At 31.9% G+C, this 19,930-nt stretch overlaps 2 protein-coding genes across 2 annotated transcripts; one reads left to right on the top strand and one right to left on the bottom strand.

Annotated features, from left to right (window-relative positions):
- Window positions 1-3,789, bottom strand: LOC113849189 (40S ribosomal protein S6-like). Its single transcript, XM_027478896.1, has 6 exons — window positions 3,708-3,789; window positions 3,507-3,571; window positions 2,885-2,942; window positions 2,680-2,788; window positions 2,135-2,407; window positions 1-460 (listed from the first exon to the last, which is right to left on the bottom strand). The coding sequence occupies exons 1-6, from the start codon at window positions 3,711-3,713 to the stop codon at window positions 222-224; spliced, it is 750 nt and encodes a 249-aa protein (XP_027334697.1). The 5' UTR covers window positions 3,714-3,789; the 3' UTR covers window positions 1-221.
- An 11,182-nt stretch (window positions 3,790-14,971) lies between these two features.
- Window positions 14,972-17,242, top strand: LOC113850339. The gene is made up of 2 exons (XM_027480843.1): window positions 14,972-15,663; window positions 16,737-17,242. The coding sequence occupies exons 1-2, from the start codon at window positions 15,181-15,183 to the stop codon at window positions 16,797-16,799; spliced, it is 546 nt and encodes a 181-aa protein (XP_027336644.1). The 5' UTR covers window positions 14,972-15,180; the 3' UTR covers window positions 16,800-17,242.
- The last annotated feature ends 2,688 nt before the right edge of the window (window positions 17,243-19,930 follow it).

Here is a 19,930-nt window from a genome sequence, read left to right as displayed (position 1 = left end):
CATCTACTAAACATGCATAAAATGGGATGAAGTTAAAACATGAAATCGATAATTCCAACAAGTTAAATATGATTCGAGAAGTAACACTACATAAGAAATGCTTCAATAACTCATTGTGTTCAAAAATAGCAAAACTACTGTGTTCATAACAGCCGTCATATAAAAACAATACCAGAAAATACACGATTAAACTTCATCATATCTCTATATCTGAAAGCAGCCTATACAGGGGCAGCTGCCTTAGTAGCGCTAGAAAGCTTGGATCTCCTCTTAGCCAAACTCTCACTGCGGCGCTCCCTCTGCTCCTTCAACCTGGAGGCAAGGAGTTTCTGGTACTCAGCTGCCTCTGATTTTGCCTTGGCAATTCTCTTCTTCTTATCAGAAATCCTTGCCCGCTTTCTTTGGAGGGTAAGAGGAGTGACCAGTCTTTGAATCTTAGGAGCTTTGCTCACCTTTTTCCCTGCAACCAAATAGCCAATGATATTCAGACTGTAACTCATCATAAAGAATGTCTCTGTCAGTCCAATTTTATCCAGGGGTCAGAAATAGACCGCAACCTAATTATGCCTAAAGCAACTCATCATTTCAAAGAGTTGTCCATCTATCCATCAAAATTACATCATAAATATGCACCATATGAGATTCAAATTCACGAGACTCTGGGATATTGTTTCTCAACAAGCACGCATCAGCTTAGTATCTCCTCGGAACGGGGAGATATTTTATATAGTTTTCAATAACAAAACTTATCCATGAAAATGTCAATACATCCCATATGTATTTTCCAGGGAATAAAGTCAAAACACCACAAGCATTATCCAAAGAGAGGGTTAGTTACATGAATCAAACAATGCATTAGGATCTATCAAAAACCACAATTTCAATAATCATAACAAAAAGGTCTTTTAACGTGTTAATAGCTGTCAATTTCAGATAGCGCAACATAGCAGACGACCCTCACAGAATAGGGTATAGCAGGATTACTGCTACTTTGAAGTTTTGTATATGGATATAAAATATATACAAATGCGGATAATTATGAATATATAATGCTAAAAATAATAGGCTTCAAATAGCATATGAATAATTATCAACAAAAGAAATAAAGCAGATCTTCCGGGAGAACATAACAGAGGTAGGACTGTGGAACCATAGAATAGAGAGAACAGAGAAGAAAGGAAGTGGATTTTGCCAGAGAAGTCATCCAAGATGAGTGACTCTGCTGGATTGGAGATTGTCACAAAGCAGAACAGAGTCAGAGACAGATGAAAGGAGGAGCCTTGAACATAAAAGAGAAGAAAAAAAAGTAGAGAATAAGTGGGGTTTCGACATATGTCTCCAATTGCAAAGCAGAACAGCAAAAGAGATGAGGGGAAGGGATGTCGTCAAAGAGAGAAAGGAAGAAGAAAAACACAGGGAAAAGTGAGGTTAAGTCTGAAAACTGAGAAGACTATTTTACCCTTAAAAAACCAAAAGATTGTGTCAACATACCGGCAAAATGAAAAAATCAACTTATTTTTAAAAGATTAAAAGTTTTTTTAACACTTAAAAACCCTAAAATTTCTTCATTTTGAGGGTAGAAAAGGAAAGTTGGTATATTTCCCTATGGAGGCACTATTGTGCAACAAAATGCCATGTTTTGGGCTGCGAACACAGCTGCAATGGTCGCAATGGCCACAACAGCAAAAATGCTCTTCTATGCCAGATCTGTGGTGCCCAACTCCACCACACATCACCGTTATTGCATGTTATTGATAACTACGAACGTAACTGATGTCAAGCAACAAATACACTATTTACGTAAGTCATTTTGCCATACAAATTAAGCAAAGTATCATAGGAATAAAATTGTACTACAACCGTCTTAGTCATGCCTGGACCAAATCTGTTCATAATACAGTTTTGAAGCAGAATTAAAAAAACAAAAGCAGCACTAGGAATTGTGTCACCATCAAAGATTTGTAAGAAATAATAGAGACTTATTAAAGGAGGTTGTGTTGACAACAGATTTATCAGAAAGGAACAGGTTAAAGTTCATCCTTTATTCACATTTTCTCCATCTTAGACGCTTTCTTTACTCCAAGTAGTCAATTACAAAATTAAACATAGAATGTAAAAGCAATGGTAATTTTACCAGATTTTGTTGTGAATGTTCGACGGTATGTGTTCACATACTTCCTAACATCATCTTCCTTAGACAGATTGAAGAGTTTACGGATTTTGGATGCTCTTTTTGGACCTCTCATCCTTGGCTTCTCAATGTCAGTCAACCCTGGTAAATCATTTTCACCTTTCTTCACAATTACCAAGTTCAGAACAGAGAGGTCTGGGCTGACAATGCACCCACGAACAGACTTCCTCCTTCGCTCTCCATTACGCCTTCCATATCCACGGAAACAAGGAGTTCCTATTCAAGTAGCCAATAAAAAGAATTAGCATCTGTTGATACAAGGTTGGAAACTCAATCATAAGACACATTACATTATTAAGGGCAGGCCTTGAAAAGGCAGAGAACAAAAGTGGAATTAATTAAAAGAAATGGATTAATATACAATAAAGGCACAAGGGAAATCAGAACAGATAGGTTGAACCAACAATATTTACAGCCTGATATATGTGTGTGAGTGAGGTTCAATCAAACTCTTAAAAAGAGGACATTGAAGCTACTAGAAGACCTACCCCTATGAAGCAAGAGACGAACGCGACCAGGGGTCAACACTCCCTGCTTCATTGGGAATCCTTGTTTGTCACAACCTCCAGTGATTTTGAACACATAGCCTTTAAATTCCTGTTGCAACAGAGTTAAAATGGTGAATGGATAATCAGTAAAAATTCTACAAAAATTTAGACAGACATTGAAGGATTGCAACTAAAAAGATCATACCTCACCAAGTGCATCTCCACTGACCTCCTGTGAGATCCTCTTGTCCCAAAATGCTCGCCTGCAATTAAAAGTTAAGAATATGGTAATAGGAAAACAAATCACATACCCCAAAAAAACACAAAATGGGCCTCTTCGTAGAAAAGCATAAGTATCCATGAATATGAATATCAAGATAATCTAAAGTTGATGTGCATGGTGCAAATGAGACTTCTATTGTTCTTTACAAACTACTTTATATAGTAACCATTCACTTTAGCCTCCCTTAAAACGTATGTCAAGCTCTACTACTATCGTCATCTTAACATATCATTGTTGATTACCCCAACTAACAATGCTAGAGCTACCTCGAGCAAATTAAAAAGAACACTATTAAATAACACCCAAAGGAATCAAAAGCACGAGAAATTTGAACACTGCTTCCAAGATTAGTTTAATATCTCTAAAAAATAAATGGGGATAAAAAAAATTCAATGGTGAATACATGTAATGTGACTCATCGTTTAAGAGCATCATAAATTCAATGAATCACCTCCCTATTAAAGCGCAAGGCGCAACACAAACAGAAGCACAAAAAAGTACAAACGGGAAATAATTAAAAAGACAAAAAGATTGAAGAGAATACAGTTTCTGATCGTCGTCAATCTCGAGCTTCTTCTGGCATCCAGTGGTGGGATTCGCAATGTTGAACTGCAGAGCAAAATAAAGCAAAACGAATTTAGCAATGAAAGCGACAACAACAAATGAAACGACACAAAACAAAATGGAAAATAAAACAGAAGAAACGACAGAAACAGGAAGAAGTAGGGTTCCGGAAGAAGAGAACCTTCATATTGCAATCTTCTTCTGCAACCGCCGCGTCGAACTCTCTCAGAGAGCGATCAGAAAACTCAGAACATGCGCACGGTAGACATGATGTAGGGTTTTAAGTTAAACTTTTATATAGCAACACGGGCTTTGACTTGGGCCATTAACTGGCTCTGGATTGTTTGGTATCCAGCCCAATATGGATTAAGAATTTGGGCTCAACCTCATATTACCACTCAATTTTAGCTATAATAGAACCGATGTGATTGGTTTGATATCAGATTTTTAAGAGTATGAATTGAATGACTTCAGACCCTATCTAAAATCTAAATAATATAACAAATTTTAAAACTTTTTTTTGTTATGCTTAAGTTAAACTAGGTGGGGAGTCTGATAACATTTTACAAATTAAAATAAAATGTTATTATTATATAATAAAATACTATTGAGGTCATTAATAAATATGTTATTTTAAAGATAAAAATTAAAAATATATATAAATATTTTTATGTTTTCATTTCAACCTTCCAGTTAAAAAGAAGGGACGATTCAAGAAATAAGCTAGTAGTCTACAAGGCCACTATTTCTAACCTAGAAGGGAATAATATTCTATGGCTTTTACCTTTCTTAAACCTTATCTTCCTAAAACTTATTTTTTTATCTAAAAATAAGTGAAAGCACTAACCTTAACAATAAGGTAAAACCTTTGAAAATTTTAGCATTGATATTTGATGGACTTTGAATCAACATTGTAATTTATAAAAAGAATTAATAAATAAAACTCACCCATTTAAAATAAATTAATTAATAATTTTTTTACTTCTAAATTTTAATTTTGTTTATCTATAGTTAATTATAAGTCTAACTAAAGGAAAAGAATCAGGTTATGCTTTCAATCGTCAATATAAAATTTGTCAAAATATTTTATATGAATTACTTATAATAATTAATTTTTAATTGAATATAATAACAATATCTTCAAAAAGCGCTTTTATTTACTTACTTGGACTTCATAAAAGTATTAAATGTTTTCACTAATGACATTGACTTCCAACTGATTTCAAGAGTTGTTCATGTTGTCAAAACACCTTTAGGTTGACTGATAAGTAAGGTCATGTTTTATATTGCACTTAACCTTACTTTTTATCGAATTTCTTTCAATTTTGACAAAAATACTTCAATAATATATACTGGTGGTCTCTTTATATTAAACTGCAATAAATAATAAATAAATCAATACAAAACCTTCATCAAATAATGATCAAACATATCAAAATAATCTATAAAAATAAGGCAAAATATATGCTTATCATATATTAAATTTTGAAAAGATTTTAGCATGATGTAACTTATTAGGAAAGTCTTTCTTATTAAGTGTAAGATACTTAATTCATTGTAAGGCTTGGTTTAAAGGTTTGTAATTGATAATTAGTTGAGAAGTTCATTTTTCTAGTTTAAATTGTTTGTTGACATAGAAAGTCAAGAAAGACTAATGACTCTTACTAGTTATTATAAGCAAAACTAATCGCCTTTACATTACTGGTGACAACACTCCAACATAATTGATTTATATTTCAAATTTTATCTATAACAAATATTTATTTAGTATAACCAAAAATAAAATAGAAATTAGTAAAATATGAAATGTTAAAAAAATATAAAATTTTACCGCGAAGCACATATCTAAGACAACTAACTACTTCCAGCAGCAAAATGAGATCAAAGAAGCAAAGAGAATTGAAGTTGGGTCAAAAATCAACAAAGAGTTCCATTTATATAAACTGGCATAGTAAATAAAATTTTAAAGATATATTTGTTTAACTATTGAGTTATTTAAAGATTTATTTAGATTTTTTGTTGAAGTGAAGAGAGAAGGGTAAGAAAGATGTTAGTAACCACTTACCCTTATTTAAAAGTTAATTCAATATAAAAGTAATAGTTAGAGAGGATTTTAAAATCGTCAAAATTTTTCTCATCTCATTTTTTTTAATCCCCATATCGTGGAGTTTTAATAACTTACGTAGTAAAGTTTATGATTTGTAGTTATTTTTGTTAGATTAAATATTTAATATAGTTTAAAGTTAGAAGAGTAAGAAAATAAAAATTAAAAATATTTTTTTTAAAATTATTAGTTTTTAGAGTAAAAATTTTATAAATAATTATAAAAAATAGAAATAAAAATTTAAAATTCTTAATTTTTAGAAAGGAAAAAATATTTTATTTTTTAAAAATACAAAACATATAAATAAAAATTATAAAAGATAAAAATATCATTAACATATTACACCCTTTATTCATCTTCTCTTTTAATATTAAACATCCACATAAAAAAAATAATTAATCCTTTTTCTCCTCCCTTCTCCTTTCATCCTAAGTTCTTTAAACTCTTTATGTAACATTCTTAAGAAAAAAAATATTCCTTTTAATTCAAAAAAACATTCCTTTTAACTTAAACGAAATTTTTTTCGTTCAAGCGAGAATATATCAAATTTTCTTATCTGTACTCTCACTCATATTTTTGCTCAAGCAAAATATTCTTACTCGAGCAAAAATATCAATAAAAAAGTAGTAATTTTTGTTTAGTTTTCTCGTTCAAATGAGAATGCCCTGAATGCCCTAACTCAAGCTAAAATTTGTGAATTTTGAAGGGTATTTAAGAGATTTTCACTCTAAAACTTGTATTGTAATCCAAGAAACATGTCACTCACTTCTTTCTTTGTTCTTCCACTTCCTTTCTTAGAGAAATCTCTTTCAAACTCCAAACTACTTTTAAATTCGAGCTCAAATTTCCTTTTCTTTCAATCCTGAGTAAGTTCCTTAGAACTCAATCCTTCAATCTCATTTCTATATTTCTTTAGTTTCTCTTTTCTCAAAAGTGTTCCACCTTGAGATATATAGGAAGAACTTGGTCTTTAGACGATCTCTTCTGCAAAACCCTTACAAAATCATCTCATTGAGGTAAGGAGAATTTTATCCCATCATTAGAACATACCTTTACAAAAAGTTGATGATGCATGTTTCTTTGACCTTGAGTGATTAAGTTAATGTATACTTGATTGTTCTTTATATGATATGAAATATAATTTGTTGTAATATACAATTTGGGCTAAGTCCGAAAGTGTCCTGTAACACCCTAATTTTTGTAATAATATTTTGATTATTAATATAAATATGTGGATTATTATTTGAATGTGCGTTCGACTTGTGTGGTGATGTGTATATGTATGTAAATACATGTGAATGTATATATATATATATATATATATATATATATATATATATATATATATGAATGACTATATATATATATATTATGATGATTTCTACTCTGAGGATTGGAAACCTCAAAGAGAGTGGTTCTTTAAAAAATATAGGGGAAAAGATAGGTCTGAAATTCAAGAGAAATTCTACCAATTTATCGAAAAGGTTAAACAAAATATTTCATTTTTTGATTGGTATCATGCTTATACCATTCATAATAATATTGATTATCCCTGGCAAGAGGATGTTATTAGTACCTCCTCTGCTAATGTTATATCCTGGCAGATCAAAGATGGACAAATAGTCCAAAGTGATCTACCACCCACATCTCAATACCAATTACCCAATTTGAAAGACAAAGGCGGTAACCCTGTTACTCCTACTCCTTTTAAGTCTAAGAACCCTGAAGAGTCTATCACTCCTCATGACATCCAAGGCCTTATGGAACAGGCCAATTATACCAATAAATACCTTCAAGTTTTAGGAGAAAAAATCTTTGTTAATCCTATCAAACCTAAAATTGAAGAAGTAGCTTCTTCATCCTCTCAACCTCAATTAGAAAAACCTCTATTTAAACCTTTTAAGATTAGTGCCAAAGCTAAGCAGAAAATCTTAGAACTTAGGCAAAAAGAAAAAACCAAAGTAAACGAGGAAAACCAGAATGAGTTGCTTAGTAAAATTACTAGCCTCCTTACTACTATTCCCGACACTCCTCAACCCTCAGAAGAATCTAGTGCTAAACCCAGGACTAGATCTCTTGCCAAAACTGTCAATGTCATTTCCAAAACTGATTCAGAACATTGTTCTGAAACAGATTCTGTTTTAGCTATCAATCCAATTAACAATTGGAAAAATTCTTCCAAGCTTTATTATAATAGAGCTACTGCTTCTGACCTTATTTTAGAAGATAAGCAAGATTTTATTCAAAGCTTCAATTCTAATGATATTTATATTTGGAATATCGATGGATTATCTGAATATAATATCATTGCCAAACTGCAAAATATGTCGGTTGTCGCCATGGGCTATTTATTCTCGTCGCCGGTTTTACTGGCCAACTCAAAGGTTGGTGGGATAATTATCTCACTGAAGCTGACAGAGATAACATTCTCTCTGCAGTAAAAATTGATGATAAGGGGAAAACTATTGTCAGTGACAATGAACGTCTCTCTGATGCTGTGTATACGTTGTTATACACAATATCCCAACATTTCCTAGGTGATCCTTCTCTTTGGAGAGAAAGATCAGGAGAGCTTCTTTCAAACCTCACTAGATCTGTTCGGACTACCGTCGTCCGGCTTTCTTCTCTTCTCCCCTCACTAGATCTGTGTTGGTTCTACCACCGTTCTAGTTTCTTATGTTTTAAATTTTGTTATTTACATACTGCACTTTTAATTTCTGCATCTCATTTAGCAGTCCTGCTACTGCCTACTTTCCTTTCAGTCTTTTAATTCTTATTTTTTGTTTACTTGATCCTCTTCGGGTATATCTGGTATATATATATTATGATTGAAAGATAAATGTAGACTTGTGTTGGATTGGAAATATAAGTTGAGTGTGTACTGCAGGGACATTCTCTCTGTAGCGAGAAGATCTTGGACATAGGGTATGATTCTATTGCATTCTTGCTGTACCGAGAGTTCTCTTGCTATAATGACAAGGCAACAAAGAAAAGATATTTTATGGGTGCAGTTTCGCTGCAGCGAGATTCTGCAGAATTAGAGTGCTAAATAGTCTAAGAATTTTGCTGCAGTGAGAAAGGGCCTCAGTGCAGCAAAAATGTCTCACTGTAGTGAGAGTGTCGCGACTCATAGGGTATTTGAAGGGTTTAGGATTTAGAAAATTTATTTCTCATTCCTCTCTTTGAACTCTCTTCGATTCTCTCAACCATTAACCTATTTTTACCAATTAAACTGCCTCCAAAGCCATTTGGGAGGAAGATTGAAGGTTGGAATCACATTTGGAGGTAAGTTTTAATGGCTAGGGTTTTGATTTTCGTCCTTCTTCTCTGTTTTCTTGGTTATCTTTAATTTCTCATGGAATTCTTTCATGAATTTAAGACAAAATTCATATGGAGAGCATTTCCATTGTTGAGTTTCATGTTGGGTCTTCATTCCGAGGTAAGGAGGACTCTACCCTATCTCTTTGTGTTAAAATTTTGTATATATTGTTATTTGTAGAGTTGTGATTGAAATAAATCGTAGAAAAATGGGTGTACTTGATGGAAATTTCATGTTGTTTGTATTGTGGTAAACATTGGGTAAATATGGATGATGAGTGTGACTAGATTGACATAATTGTAATAAAAATCTTAGTGTGAATGCAATGTGATTGATGTTGAGCATAATGTGTGATGATTGTGATGGAATTGTGGTGTGTTTGAGTATGATGTGACTGATTATGTGTGTACATATGATGTGTGAAGATGAAAATTAGGATGTGATTGAAATGTAGGTTAATGTATGTGTAGACATGCCATTGATTGATGTTAAACAATATGAAATAGACGAGAATATGTGTGAATAGCATGTTGAATGTGATTGTATTTGATTTGGTTGGAAACTATGAATGGTTCAGCGATACACTGGGGGTACGAAAAATGGGAGCAGTAGAAATACTTTGGGGAAGAGAGGGTGGTGATGACACCAACAGTGAGCGTGAGTGCACCACAAGTCACACACTCTTCTCTTGACTCGGCCTCTGACTAACACCTTTGCTCGGGGGGCCAGTACTGCATACATTGTATACGTGGAGCAGGGTTATCCAGCGACCATTTATGGTGTGAAACTGAGTAAGTCCTTGAGGTTGACGATGTCAGGAAAACTGTGATCACAGTACCACAGTAAACACGGCTAACGTGCAATGAGTGCACGTGTGTTTGTGGATTGATTAAAGGTGCAGTGAGCGCACCCGTGTGTAAATTGATGTGACTTGATATGTATGTTGATATAACAAATTGATTTATGATTGTTTGATGAATGAATAAATTATGTCATGTATTATGTTAGAATTATGTTGAACGGGCAAGGCGAGTCTCTGTGTTTATGTGTGATAGTGTAAAGTACTCACTCTTACATTTATTTTTCAGGTGACCAAGACAATCAGCACCGAGCTCAGTGAAGGGATTGATGAAACTACTATAGGACATAGAAAGTTATTTTAAAAACACTGATGTATTTAAATTAGTTATGTAGCAATCATTTGATATAAACTTGTAATTCATCCTTATTTTGAAATACTTTATTAAATTATGTATTAGGAACCGTTTGAATGAAAATTTTTATTATTCCTATTTTTATGAAATTTAGTTATTTAAAAATTAAATTAAAGTGTTATAATTTTGGTATTAAAGCAGTTCATCCAAACTGAACTGGGGTATTTGGGCTAAAGCGTCCAAGCTGTGTATTGATGTGTTTTGTTTGCCTGAATTGTAAATGTTGTTGTTAATCCGACTTGTTAAAAATGTGGTTTGTTAATTTGTTTGCTAGACTAAAGTTAGAAATAATCGATAGAGGTAGAGGAGTTGGAGTCACCACTTACCTCCTAGAGCGGATGACTCAAGTTCTAGAGATCTTGGTCCACAACCAAGATGTGGAACTAGCTAAATACCAAGGGTTGTCTACCTTCAGTAGGCATAACCTTCCAAAGTTTGAGGGCAAGTTTAACCCTGAAGGAGCCCAGAGGTGGGTGGTGGATGTAGAGAAGATCTTTTATGTAATGGGGTACAAGGAAGAGCACAAGATGATTTACGCCACATACATGCTATGTGGGGAAGCGGAAGACTAGTAGAGGTTTGTTAGTTAGACTTTGCTACAAGAAGGTCGCTATATTCATTGGGAGACATTCAAGGCGAGCTTCTTGGGAAACTATTTTCCCCGAGATTTGAAGAAGCAGAAACCTTGGGAATTCCTTGATCTAAAGTAAGGAAGTATGACAGTGGGAAAATATGCAGCCAAGTTTCAATAGGTGATGAAGTACTGGCCTCACTACTAACATGAAGAAGGAGAAAAGAACTTGTATGCTCAGTTCAAGCACAATTTGAGGCTAGAAATTCGTGTTGCAGTCAGTGTATTTCAATTGACTGACTTGCCTACCTTGGTGAGCAAGTGTCGAATTTTTGAAGCCAATTGGAAGGGAAAGACTATAGACACCAGGGGGAGTGGTCCAATGAGGCAGGATAGAAGACTCCTTAGGTTTTCGAAGGGGCTGTATTCGAGCTCCAGCCACTCTCAATCCAGAGGGACTTCATCATAGGAGAGGAGCAGTGGTAGTGGCTCAAGTTCAAGCTCTTTCAATGAGCCGATCAACTACTTCAGGTGTGGAGAACCACATATGTTAAAAGATTGCCCACAGCCACGAGCCAACTGTGGTAATTGCGAGAAAAGATATTAGGAACAAAAAGTGATGAAGGAATTACTGTGAATAATTACAGAGATACACTAGAGGTATGAAATATGCGGCCGATTGTGATAATTTGGAGGAAATTTAGGGTGGTGAATGATATTCGCCTAAATATACACAATTTGTCTGAGAGTGAATGATATTTGCCTAAGTGTACACAATTTGTCTGAGAGTGAATGCATCACATGACCTCATACTCATTTCCTGACTAACATCTCTGCCTATACCTTTGCTAAGTGCCCTATATTGTATACATCGTATCCATGTGCAAGGGTTAACAAGCGACTATTCACCTATCTATGTAAGACCTCATGAAATGTTGGAGGCAATTAATAACTGTGATCACAATGCACTAGAAGATACGTAATCAAGAGTGAGAAATATATTGATTATGTGATGAAAATATATGTATGGTGACATCTTGATGTGTTATTATTATATTTGATACTTTGCAACAAAATGTGATATTTGAAAACTGTATATGCTTTTAGTGATGAGGAAGAAACTCATTCTTACAAATGTTTTTAGGGAACAAGGATGACAAACCTACAAAGACCTATTAGGCTGTCAGAGTGTTTTGTAAATGGTAGACTTAATTACGTATTTAAAGAGTGTTAATGGTTCTATCATTGTTGGTTTATTATAGATAATGAACTTGGTGATATATTTACATTAGAGATGGATATAGGGTATACCTTTTGATTACCAAGTTAGTAGTAGGATTCATCACATGCTTAGCTTGCACATATATCGGGAAACAATTCGAATGCCAGACATGGTGAACTACGTGTATACCTTCCATGACCATGACCAGATGGGTAGACCATGTACCTTTACTCGAGAGGTAGAGATTGACACCAAGGTTGTGGCTGATTCTAGAGACTTCAGAGAAAACGAGGACTTAATTGCAGAGGAGCTAGCAGAGATAGCGGATTAGTTTGAGGATGATGACTAGGATTTAGTGTTTTGAGTATGGATAAAGACTGCTTTTAGGATTTAGTTTATTTTGACTTTGTAATTATATATTCTTAATTCTAATGTATTTTGTTAACAGTTTGAAAACATAAAAATTTTGCATGTCAATTAAATTCAGTACTTGAATACTTTCTATTATTTTAATACAAGTGTGATTATTAAGGTACAATTTATTTATTATTATTATTTTTAACATCTTGAAAAATTTTGTGTATGAACTTATACACAACAAGAAAGTTTTAATGTTATTGTATTTTTAAACTACCTAATTTATAATAAATTTATTTTATTACTATATCTCGTCATAAATTTTATATATATATATATATATATATATATATATATATATATATAATTTTATTTTTCAAATGAGAAATTAAAGGTGTTGCACTTTCTTTATCTCTTTTTCTAAACTTTTAAACAAAGCTTAAAATATGATTACATCATTACATGCTATTTTATTTTTTGAAGTATTATTATTACATGCACAACATAAGTCAAGTAAATAATAAATATTTTCTTAATCTTTATTATAAAAAATAAATGATAGATTCAAAGTACATTAATTTTTAAATTTTATATATTTTTTATTAATATCATTAAATATATAAATTATTAATTATATTATTTAATAATAAAGATATTTTTAGAATAAAATTTATATTTATAAAAAATATAACTGATTTAATTGCTTTTTTTAATCTTATAATTTAGTTTTTTTTAAAAAAAATTAGAAGAAGTATTAAATGATATAAAAGATAGAGAAAATAATGTTTAACAGAATGGAAGGAGTAAACAAATACTTTCTTAATTAAAAAATTGACTTGGAGTGCATTCAACCAAAAGGCAGGGCATACGCCATCTTTTATTTGACTTTAGTCAACAATTCCGGTGGCAATGGGAGTGGTTCAACAAAAATAACAGTTGTCATTAATAATTGCAAAACAAGATTATCCAAATTAATTACTAAAAATAATGGTGTGTGATACACACGAGACAAAAATTACAATCGTTATCACACCTCCTCGATATTGTCTATTGGCTACACTTCTATTTAGTATTTTCATTCAAAATATTTATTTCTTCCGTATATTATTTTAAAATTAATAATTTTTCTTGTCATTTTTAGTCTGAATATCTCATAAAAGGCTAAAAACAAAACTATCAAATGCATGAATTAACTATCATGAGATTACTTTCATTTAATTAACAATTTTAAATTAAACTTCTAAATATAAACAATATTAAATACTTACAGATTTTTATAAAAAAATATTTATCATTTAGATATAAAAAAATAAACTAAATAAAATTTTAAAAACTAAAAAAAATTATGATAAATAAAACATAAAAAAAATAGAGCTTTCATAAAAATTTAATTAGAGGAACTTTAGATTTTAAAAAACTTTGAAAAAGGAGTCAAATACAACTTTAATTTATTAATAAAGTGTTTCTTAAAAATTAACACATTTAATTCTTAAAATATCTTTTTTCAGTTTCAATTTTAAATTTTTTTATTAAATATTATGTATACCGTTTTTCTAATTTTAATTTTTCTCTTTCAATGTTTTTTCGTTATACAAATTATTTTTTTTATTTCTATATAGTTTTTAATGTTTTAATGTATTTTAATTATAATTTTTAATTTTACCCTCCTAAAAAGAAAATATATTTTATTTAAATTTTAAAATATGCATGTAACATGCAAAAACTTATCAGATGTAGGTTAAATAAATATATGTACAGTTATTCTTGATATAGAACCCGTAAATTCTATTATATAATCTTTTATTCATAAAAATTAAAAGTATGTTTGGATAATTTATTTAATTAAATATTTTTTAATATATTTTTATTTATAAAATCCTATTTATAAATTTAATTATAAAAATTATTTAAATATATTTTTATAAAATTTAGTAAAATGAGTCAACATAAATCATAAAAATTTAAATTTGAACAAATTTTTTACAATAATTTTGAAAGAAAAGTAAATATTTTATTGATATAGTTCAATCCACTTAAACAGAATTATTTTTAATGAAAGATATTTGTGATTTAGATAATTTTTTTAAATAATTTGAGAATTAATTATATTTTTTCTTCTCTTTAAAGGTAAAAGTATTGTCTCTCTCTTGCTATTATGTATCGGCTATTTTTTTTTATATATTTATTACATTAAATTTTTTATTTATTTAAATTTATTTAAAAATCATTTAAAAGAAATAATTATTTTTAATTTTTTAATTTTTTATCGATTATATCTTTAATTTAAAATAAAAAAAATTAATCAATGGAATAAATAAAGTAATATGAAAACAACATATAATAATTTTAATAAAAATAAAAATAAAAATTATTCTTTAATATTTGTATAAAACTAGTGACAGATAAGAAAAAGAATGGGAAGAGTAATAAATTAAAAAATCAAAACCTTGCAATTTAAGATATTTTACATTAATAAAAGTTAATAAAAAACATAAATGAATAAAAAAATCCACCAACAAAAGAAATTAAAAACGCACAAAAACTGTTAATAACGAAATCAAATATTAGTAAAAAAAAAAAAACAAACTAAGGCCCACATACCACTCACCAGTCACCACCATATACCAATAATTGATCATTCTCTTCCTAATCCCTTCTGTGTACAAGCTGTCACCTCTCTCTCTCTTCTCTCTCTCTCTCTCCTCGCTTGCTACGCCTTCTCCTTCTTCTCTTCCCAATCCCAAAACCCATATCACTGATCCTCCCACCTCCAAACCTCAAAAACTCAAAAACCAACAACGTTATTCTTCCATCACCCACAAAAACGAATACCATAAAATCCCACAAAACAAGTCACCATACAAACCATGTCTTTCTTCCATTACATCACCATTCACCTACTTCTCCTAACTTGTTTTCATTCCGCACGTGCGAGCACGACCACCACCTCGAATGCGAGCACCATCTACGAGGTTCTGAGCGAGCACGGTCTCCCAATGGGTCTGTTCCCAAAGGGAGTCAAAGAGTTCGAGTTAGGGAACGATGGTCACTTCTGGGTACACTTGGATCAAGCGTGCAACGCCAAGTTTGAGAACGAGTTGCATTACGAGCGAAACGTTTCGGGCTTCCTCAGCTACGGCATGATCGATGCTTTGAGTGGCTTAGAGGCTCAGGATCTCTTCCTCTGGTTCCCCGTCATGAGCATCCGCGTCGACCTTCCTAGCTCTGGCTTGATTTACTTCGATGTTGGTGCCGCTTACAAAAGATTCTCCTTGTCCCTCTTCGAAACGCCACCTGAATGTGTTGCCGTTCGTTCTCACCCTCAAGATCACCTTCCACCTGCTTCTAAGGTTGTGTGTCGATTTCTTCTTCTTCTTCTTCTTCTTCTTCTTCTTTTAATGTGCAAATGTTATGATGGTGATCTTAGCTACAGAGTGGTGATTCATGGCTTGATTTTGAATGCCTCTTAAGAGAGGCGATCACGTTTAGTGAGTGTTTGGGTTTGCTTTTTTTTTTTTTTAATGGAAATAATTGCTTATTTTTTAAAAGAATTGCCAAAATAAGTGAGTATTTTCTCGAACTAAGCTGAATCAAATGTTACTTAACTAAGCTGAACTAGCCTGCTATCAATGATATCTGTGGAAAAATAAAGAAAGAAATATGGTGGTGATGTTGGTCATGGTCAATTTCTACGGTGTTGACTTAGTTTGGAGGATGGTCGTGCTCTTACTGGGGATTCCTTATGTTTGGTGGTTGAGTAGATTCACATGGAGATATGGAATGATGGGTTGAAAAGTTTTGATCCTTTGGTTTTTTGGAAAAAATTGTTTATCCTTGTTTGGATTTTTCGTTTTTGATGGATGGGGAATTTTATTTTTTCTGGGGAGTATTTAGCTGGCAATGTCTTGGAGGGAGGGCTGGAAAAGATGGTGTTATTGGCCAAATTTGATGGTTGTGGTTTTGGTTTGGTGGATGCTTCAAGTTCTTAATCCGCAAAACCATTCCTTTTTGGTGATTAAGTAGATGCACATAGATAATGGAACGATGGATTGAAAGGTTTTGATCTTTTTTCTTTTCATCATATTTAATTATTGTCGTACTGTAGGGGAGTTATCTTGAGTTTTAGTACATTGGGAAAGTTTCTCTGTCTAAGTATATATTCTGTTGGTCTTAATTATGACATTATTCTTTCTTAGGAGGCTTCACGAGTTAAATTTGGATCTTGATTCTTCAGTGAGTTAGTTTCTTATGTTCTGTAGACCGATGTTTTTGCTTCTTGCTCTTACTGTATCCATATGATTAATGGCCTCTTGTGTACTGCTGAATGTTAATAGTTGCATACAGATTGTGAGCATCTTATGCCTTTCTGTTCTAATTTAAGGGATTGGGCTAACGAAAGTATCTTGCATTATTTCATGTGCAGGGTCAATCTGGAAAGCTTCAGTATAAACTTGATCAGGGAACCTCTGGAAGTGATGTTCTATAGACCGTGCAGAAAAGGGTGAATGAACTTTTCCTGTAGCACAACCATCATAGATGCTCCAATCAGATTGTATGCCTTCGGAGAGTATAAATTAATAGGTCCATTGATTTGGACCTGCTGTGTTGTTTGTGTTATCTCCCTATATAGTGCAGAGTTAGTGTAGTAGAGGCAACCTGTGTCTTGGTAATTTATTGATTCACAGGTACTTATATAAAGGGAAGCGTTTCTGATTGAGAAGATAGTGATAATGGAGCATTTTGTTGAAATGGATTCAGGTGAAAAGTCCGCAAAGATTTTGTTGTATGTCAGATGTTATTGTATTATAAGAATATATTGGGGTGTTTAGTTGAATCAAATTTATGATATTTGTTTAAAATAGATAGAGACTTGATATGAAAATTCGTTATTAGAATTTACATGTTATCGATTTTGTGAATACATTTATCCATCTATCATAGATTATACATGTTATAGTCATTACCCTTTGTCCTTGTGTTTTAAAAATGGGTTCTTCCACGTGTTTCCCCTTCCATAACTTTAAGTGGTGTGGTACCATATCTTAAATGAATTTTATATTGTTTCAGTAATTGTTGGGGATGAAACTTGAGTGAAATTTATATGGGTTTTATTAATCTCAGTTCTTAGAGCTGAGTTTAAGTATGCAAAAATAGTAAGATTTTATTGAAAAAAAGAAACACATTTATTACATTAAAATTATAAAAGTGTGATAAATGCTTCTTTTTTTTTGCAATAAAAATTTACTATTTTTATATATTTAACATTTTCTAATATATTTATTTGATGTAGATTAGCAATCATATCTGTTTCATTGAGGGACTTCTGCTTAACTTCTTTTTCCCTAGTCTAACCATGGCAAGGCAAGCAGAGGCTTTTAGTAACATGTATATTTCTGATGGTTTTCTTAAAGGCCTCCCATTTTTCAGAACTTATTAATTTTAGATCTATTATTGACTTGCCTTCCTTGATACTGAAATAATGCATTGAGGCACAGGAATGTTTAAGATTTACCTAGCTGGTGTATTCAGGTTGCATGCTTCTCTAGATCTACAATTGCATTAATGCTGATCATCATATATGGCAGACTTTCAGTTAAAAACTTTATAGCTTGCTATCTGTTTGGTCTTGACTATTAGTGAAGGTTAACATGCTGCTACTTGATTCCCAGTGATGTAGAAGTGGTTACACTTTACACTGTTCAAGATCATATGATTAATTGGTTTTTACTTTTTTGTTTGAGGAAGGCTAACTCAATCACTTGTCTATATTTGTTGTAATATAATGAAAGTCATTGAACTGACTATTTTGAGTAACATTGCCAGTTCCTTCAGCCCTACCATACATCTAAATGAATGGAGTGGAAAGCCATAGTTTTCTATGCAGGCTGAATTGACTTTTCCAACCTCGAGCTATACTTTGTGAAAGCTGCCAGAAGGTTTCCCAATACAGTTCCTTATAGTACTTGCTTTGTATTACGTGGACAAAAAGAAAAAAGGTTACAAGACAATATTTCGGAGCTGTCCTGTTCTGAAACAGTATAATCCTAACATGAGAAGTGCTAACTGTACAACAAAATTATATATATATATATATATATATATATACGTACTTACTACTAACATCGTTACCTTGGTGACTATTGGCTAATCCAGGTGTCTTGAGATTGAGCTAGTGATAAATGACCAGAAAGAGTAAATTGTAATTAAACGTTAGGCTGTTGGTTGAAGACTATTTTTAGATAGGAACCGATTATGTTACTTAAAAGTTATTATTTGTTGCTAATGAATATCTTAGAAGTGCATTGAAAAATTAAAACAAAAGTGCAATTTTTTTAGGCCAAAAGTGCATTGATATATATTTTTTATATTTTAAGATTCTGGTTGTTTATTTTATTAATAGCAGTTTCTTAACTTTCACTAGCTGTAACCAAAAGATCTGTCATCTTTAGCTTCGTTCCATAATCTTTTTGCACGTTCATTTTCTCAAATTCCTTTCTGATAATGCCATTTTTTTTCTTCATGTTTTACTTTTTAATCCCTAAGGACATTTTATCCGACAAATTGGTTACTTGAGTGGAATTGGAGTATCCAACACGTGATGCAAAAGCTCCCGAAGGTCAAGCCTTATAGATTGGAGGAGGTTGACGAAGTTGTATAATAAAGATGGGAGGGGTCTACATCATGAAATTATTTCGCTATCCTTTTTCTCCACCAATCTTTGATGATTATGTGCAAATGCGTGATAGAGGATAGACATGTTTTTTCTCCACCAATCTATGATGATTATGCAAATGCATTCTAGAGGATAGACTTGTTGAAATCAGGGACAAGAAAACATTTTTCGTTCAAATTGATCTAGCTTTTTTTAAGGGCATAATCAAGGCTAATGTCCCCCCATTAATGAATTAAGATGTTACTCAGTGCATGTCAGGATTTGGAGCACCTCATCGTTGAATTGCATGTGTTAGAAAAAATAGATATATTTGACATTTTTCTAACATAAACCAATGTCTAAACACTATGTTACACATTCGCATATATCTCACACTATTCACTCCGAGTGCCTTAGAAATGGTCAGCATAATTTTACATTGGTCAATTTGTTGCCCCAAAGAAGCTGACCGGAGAGAATCCAGATTGAAAGCACCAAGATTATTTATGAGACCTCATCATTTTAGTTTTTTATTTATTAATTTAATCTTTGAAATTTATTTATTGTCTATAATATATCCTTTATTTATTTCATTAATATACACACATACATTCACTGTCTATCTATTCTAAAATAAGTTAACATTCCATTATAATTAAACTTAAATTTCAATTAAATGGTGAATACACTTGACACTAATAGCCAAATTACTTCAATGCATTAAGTTGTAATTGTAGTTATACACGTAAAACTTGAGTATGACTCCTTGGATACTCAAAACAAAAACACTCCAGGAAGATAGGACACAACACACTACACTTATCCTCATGAGAATTTGGATCATTGCATATTATTAAATAAAATGATACTGTCATTTTGAAGAGAAAAAGATACAATTTTAATTAAATTTAGTTAACAATATGTGAGGATTCAAATTCTATGAAAGATTCCCTCAACTGTATATA

Source organism: Abrus precatorius, unplaced genomic scaffold (assembly GCF_003935025.1).
Source record: "Abrus precatorius isolate BTA unplaced genomic scaffold, Abrus_2018 Scaffold9, whole genome shotgun sequence".
Lineage (NCBI taxonomy): Eukaryota > Viridiplantae > Streptophyta > Magnoliopsida > Fabales > Fabaceae > Abrus > Abrus precatorius.
The sequence above is the reverse complement of the archived record's forward strand: the minus strand, read 5'-3'. Positions and strand labels throughout refer to the sequence as shown.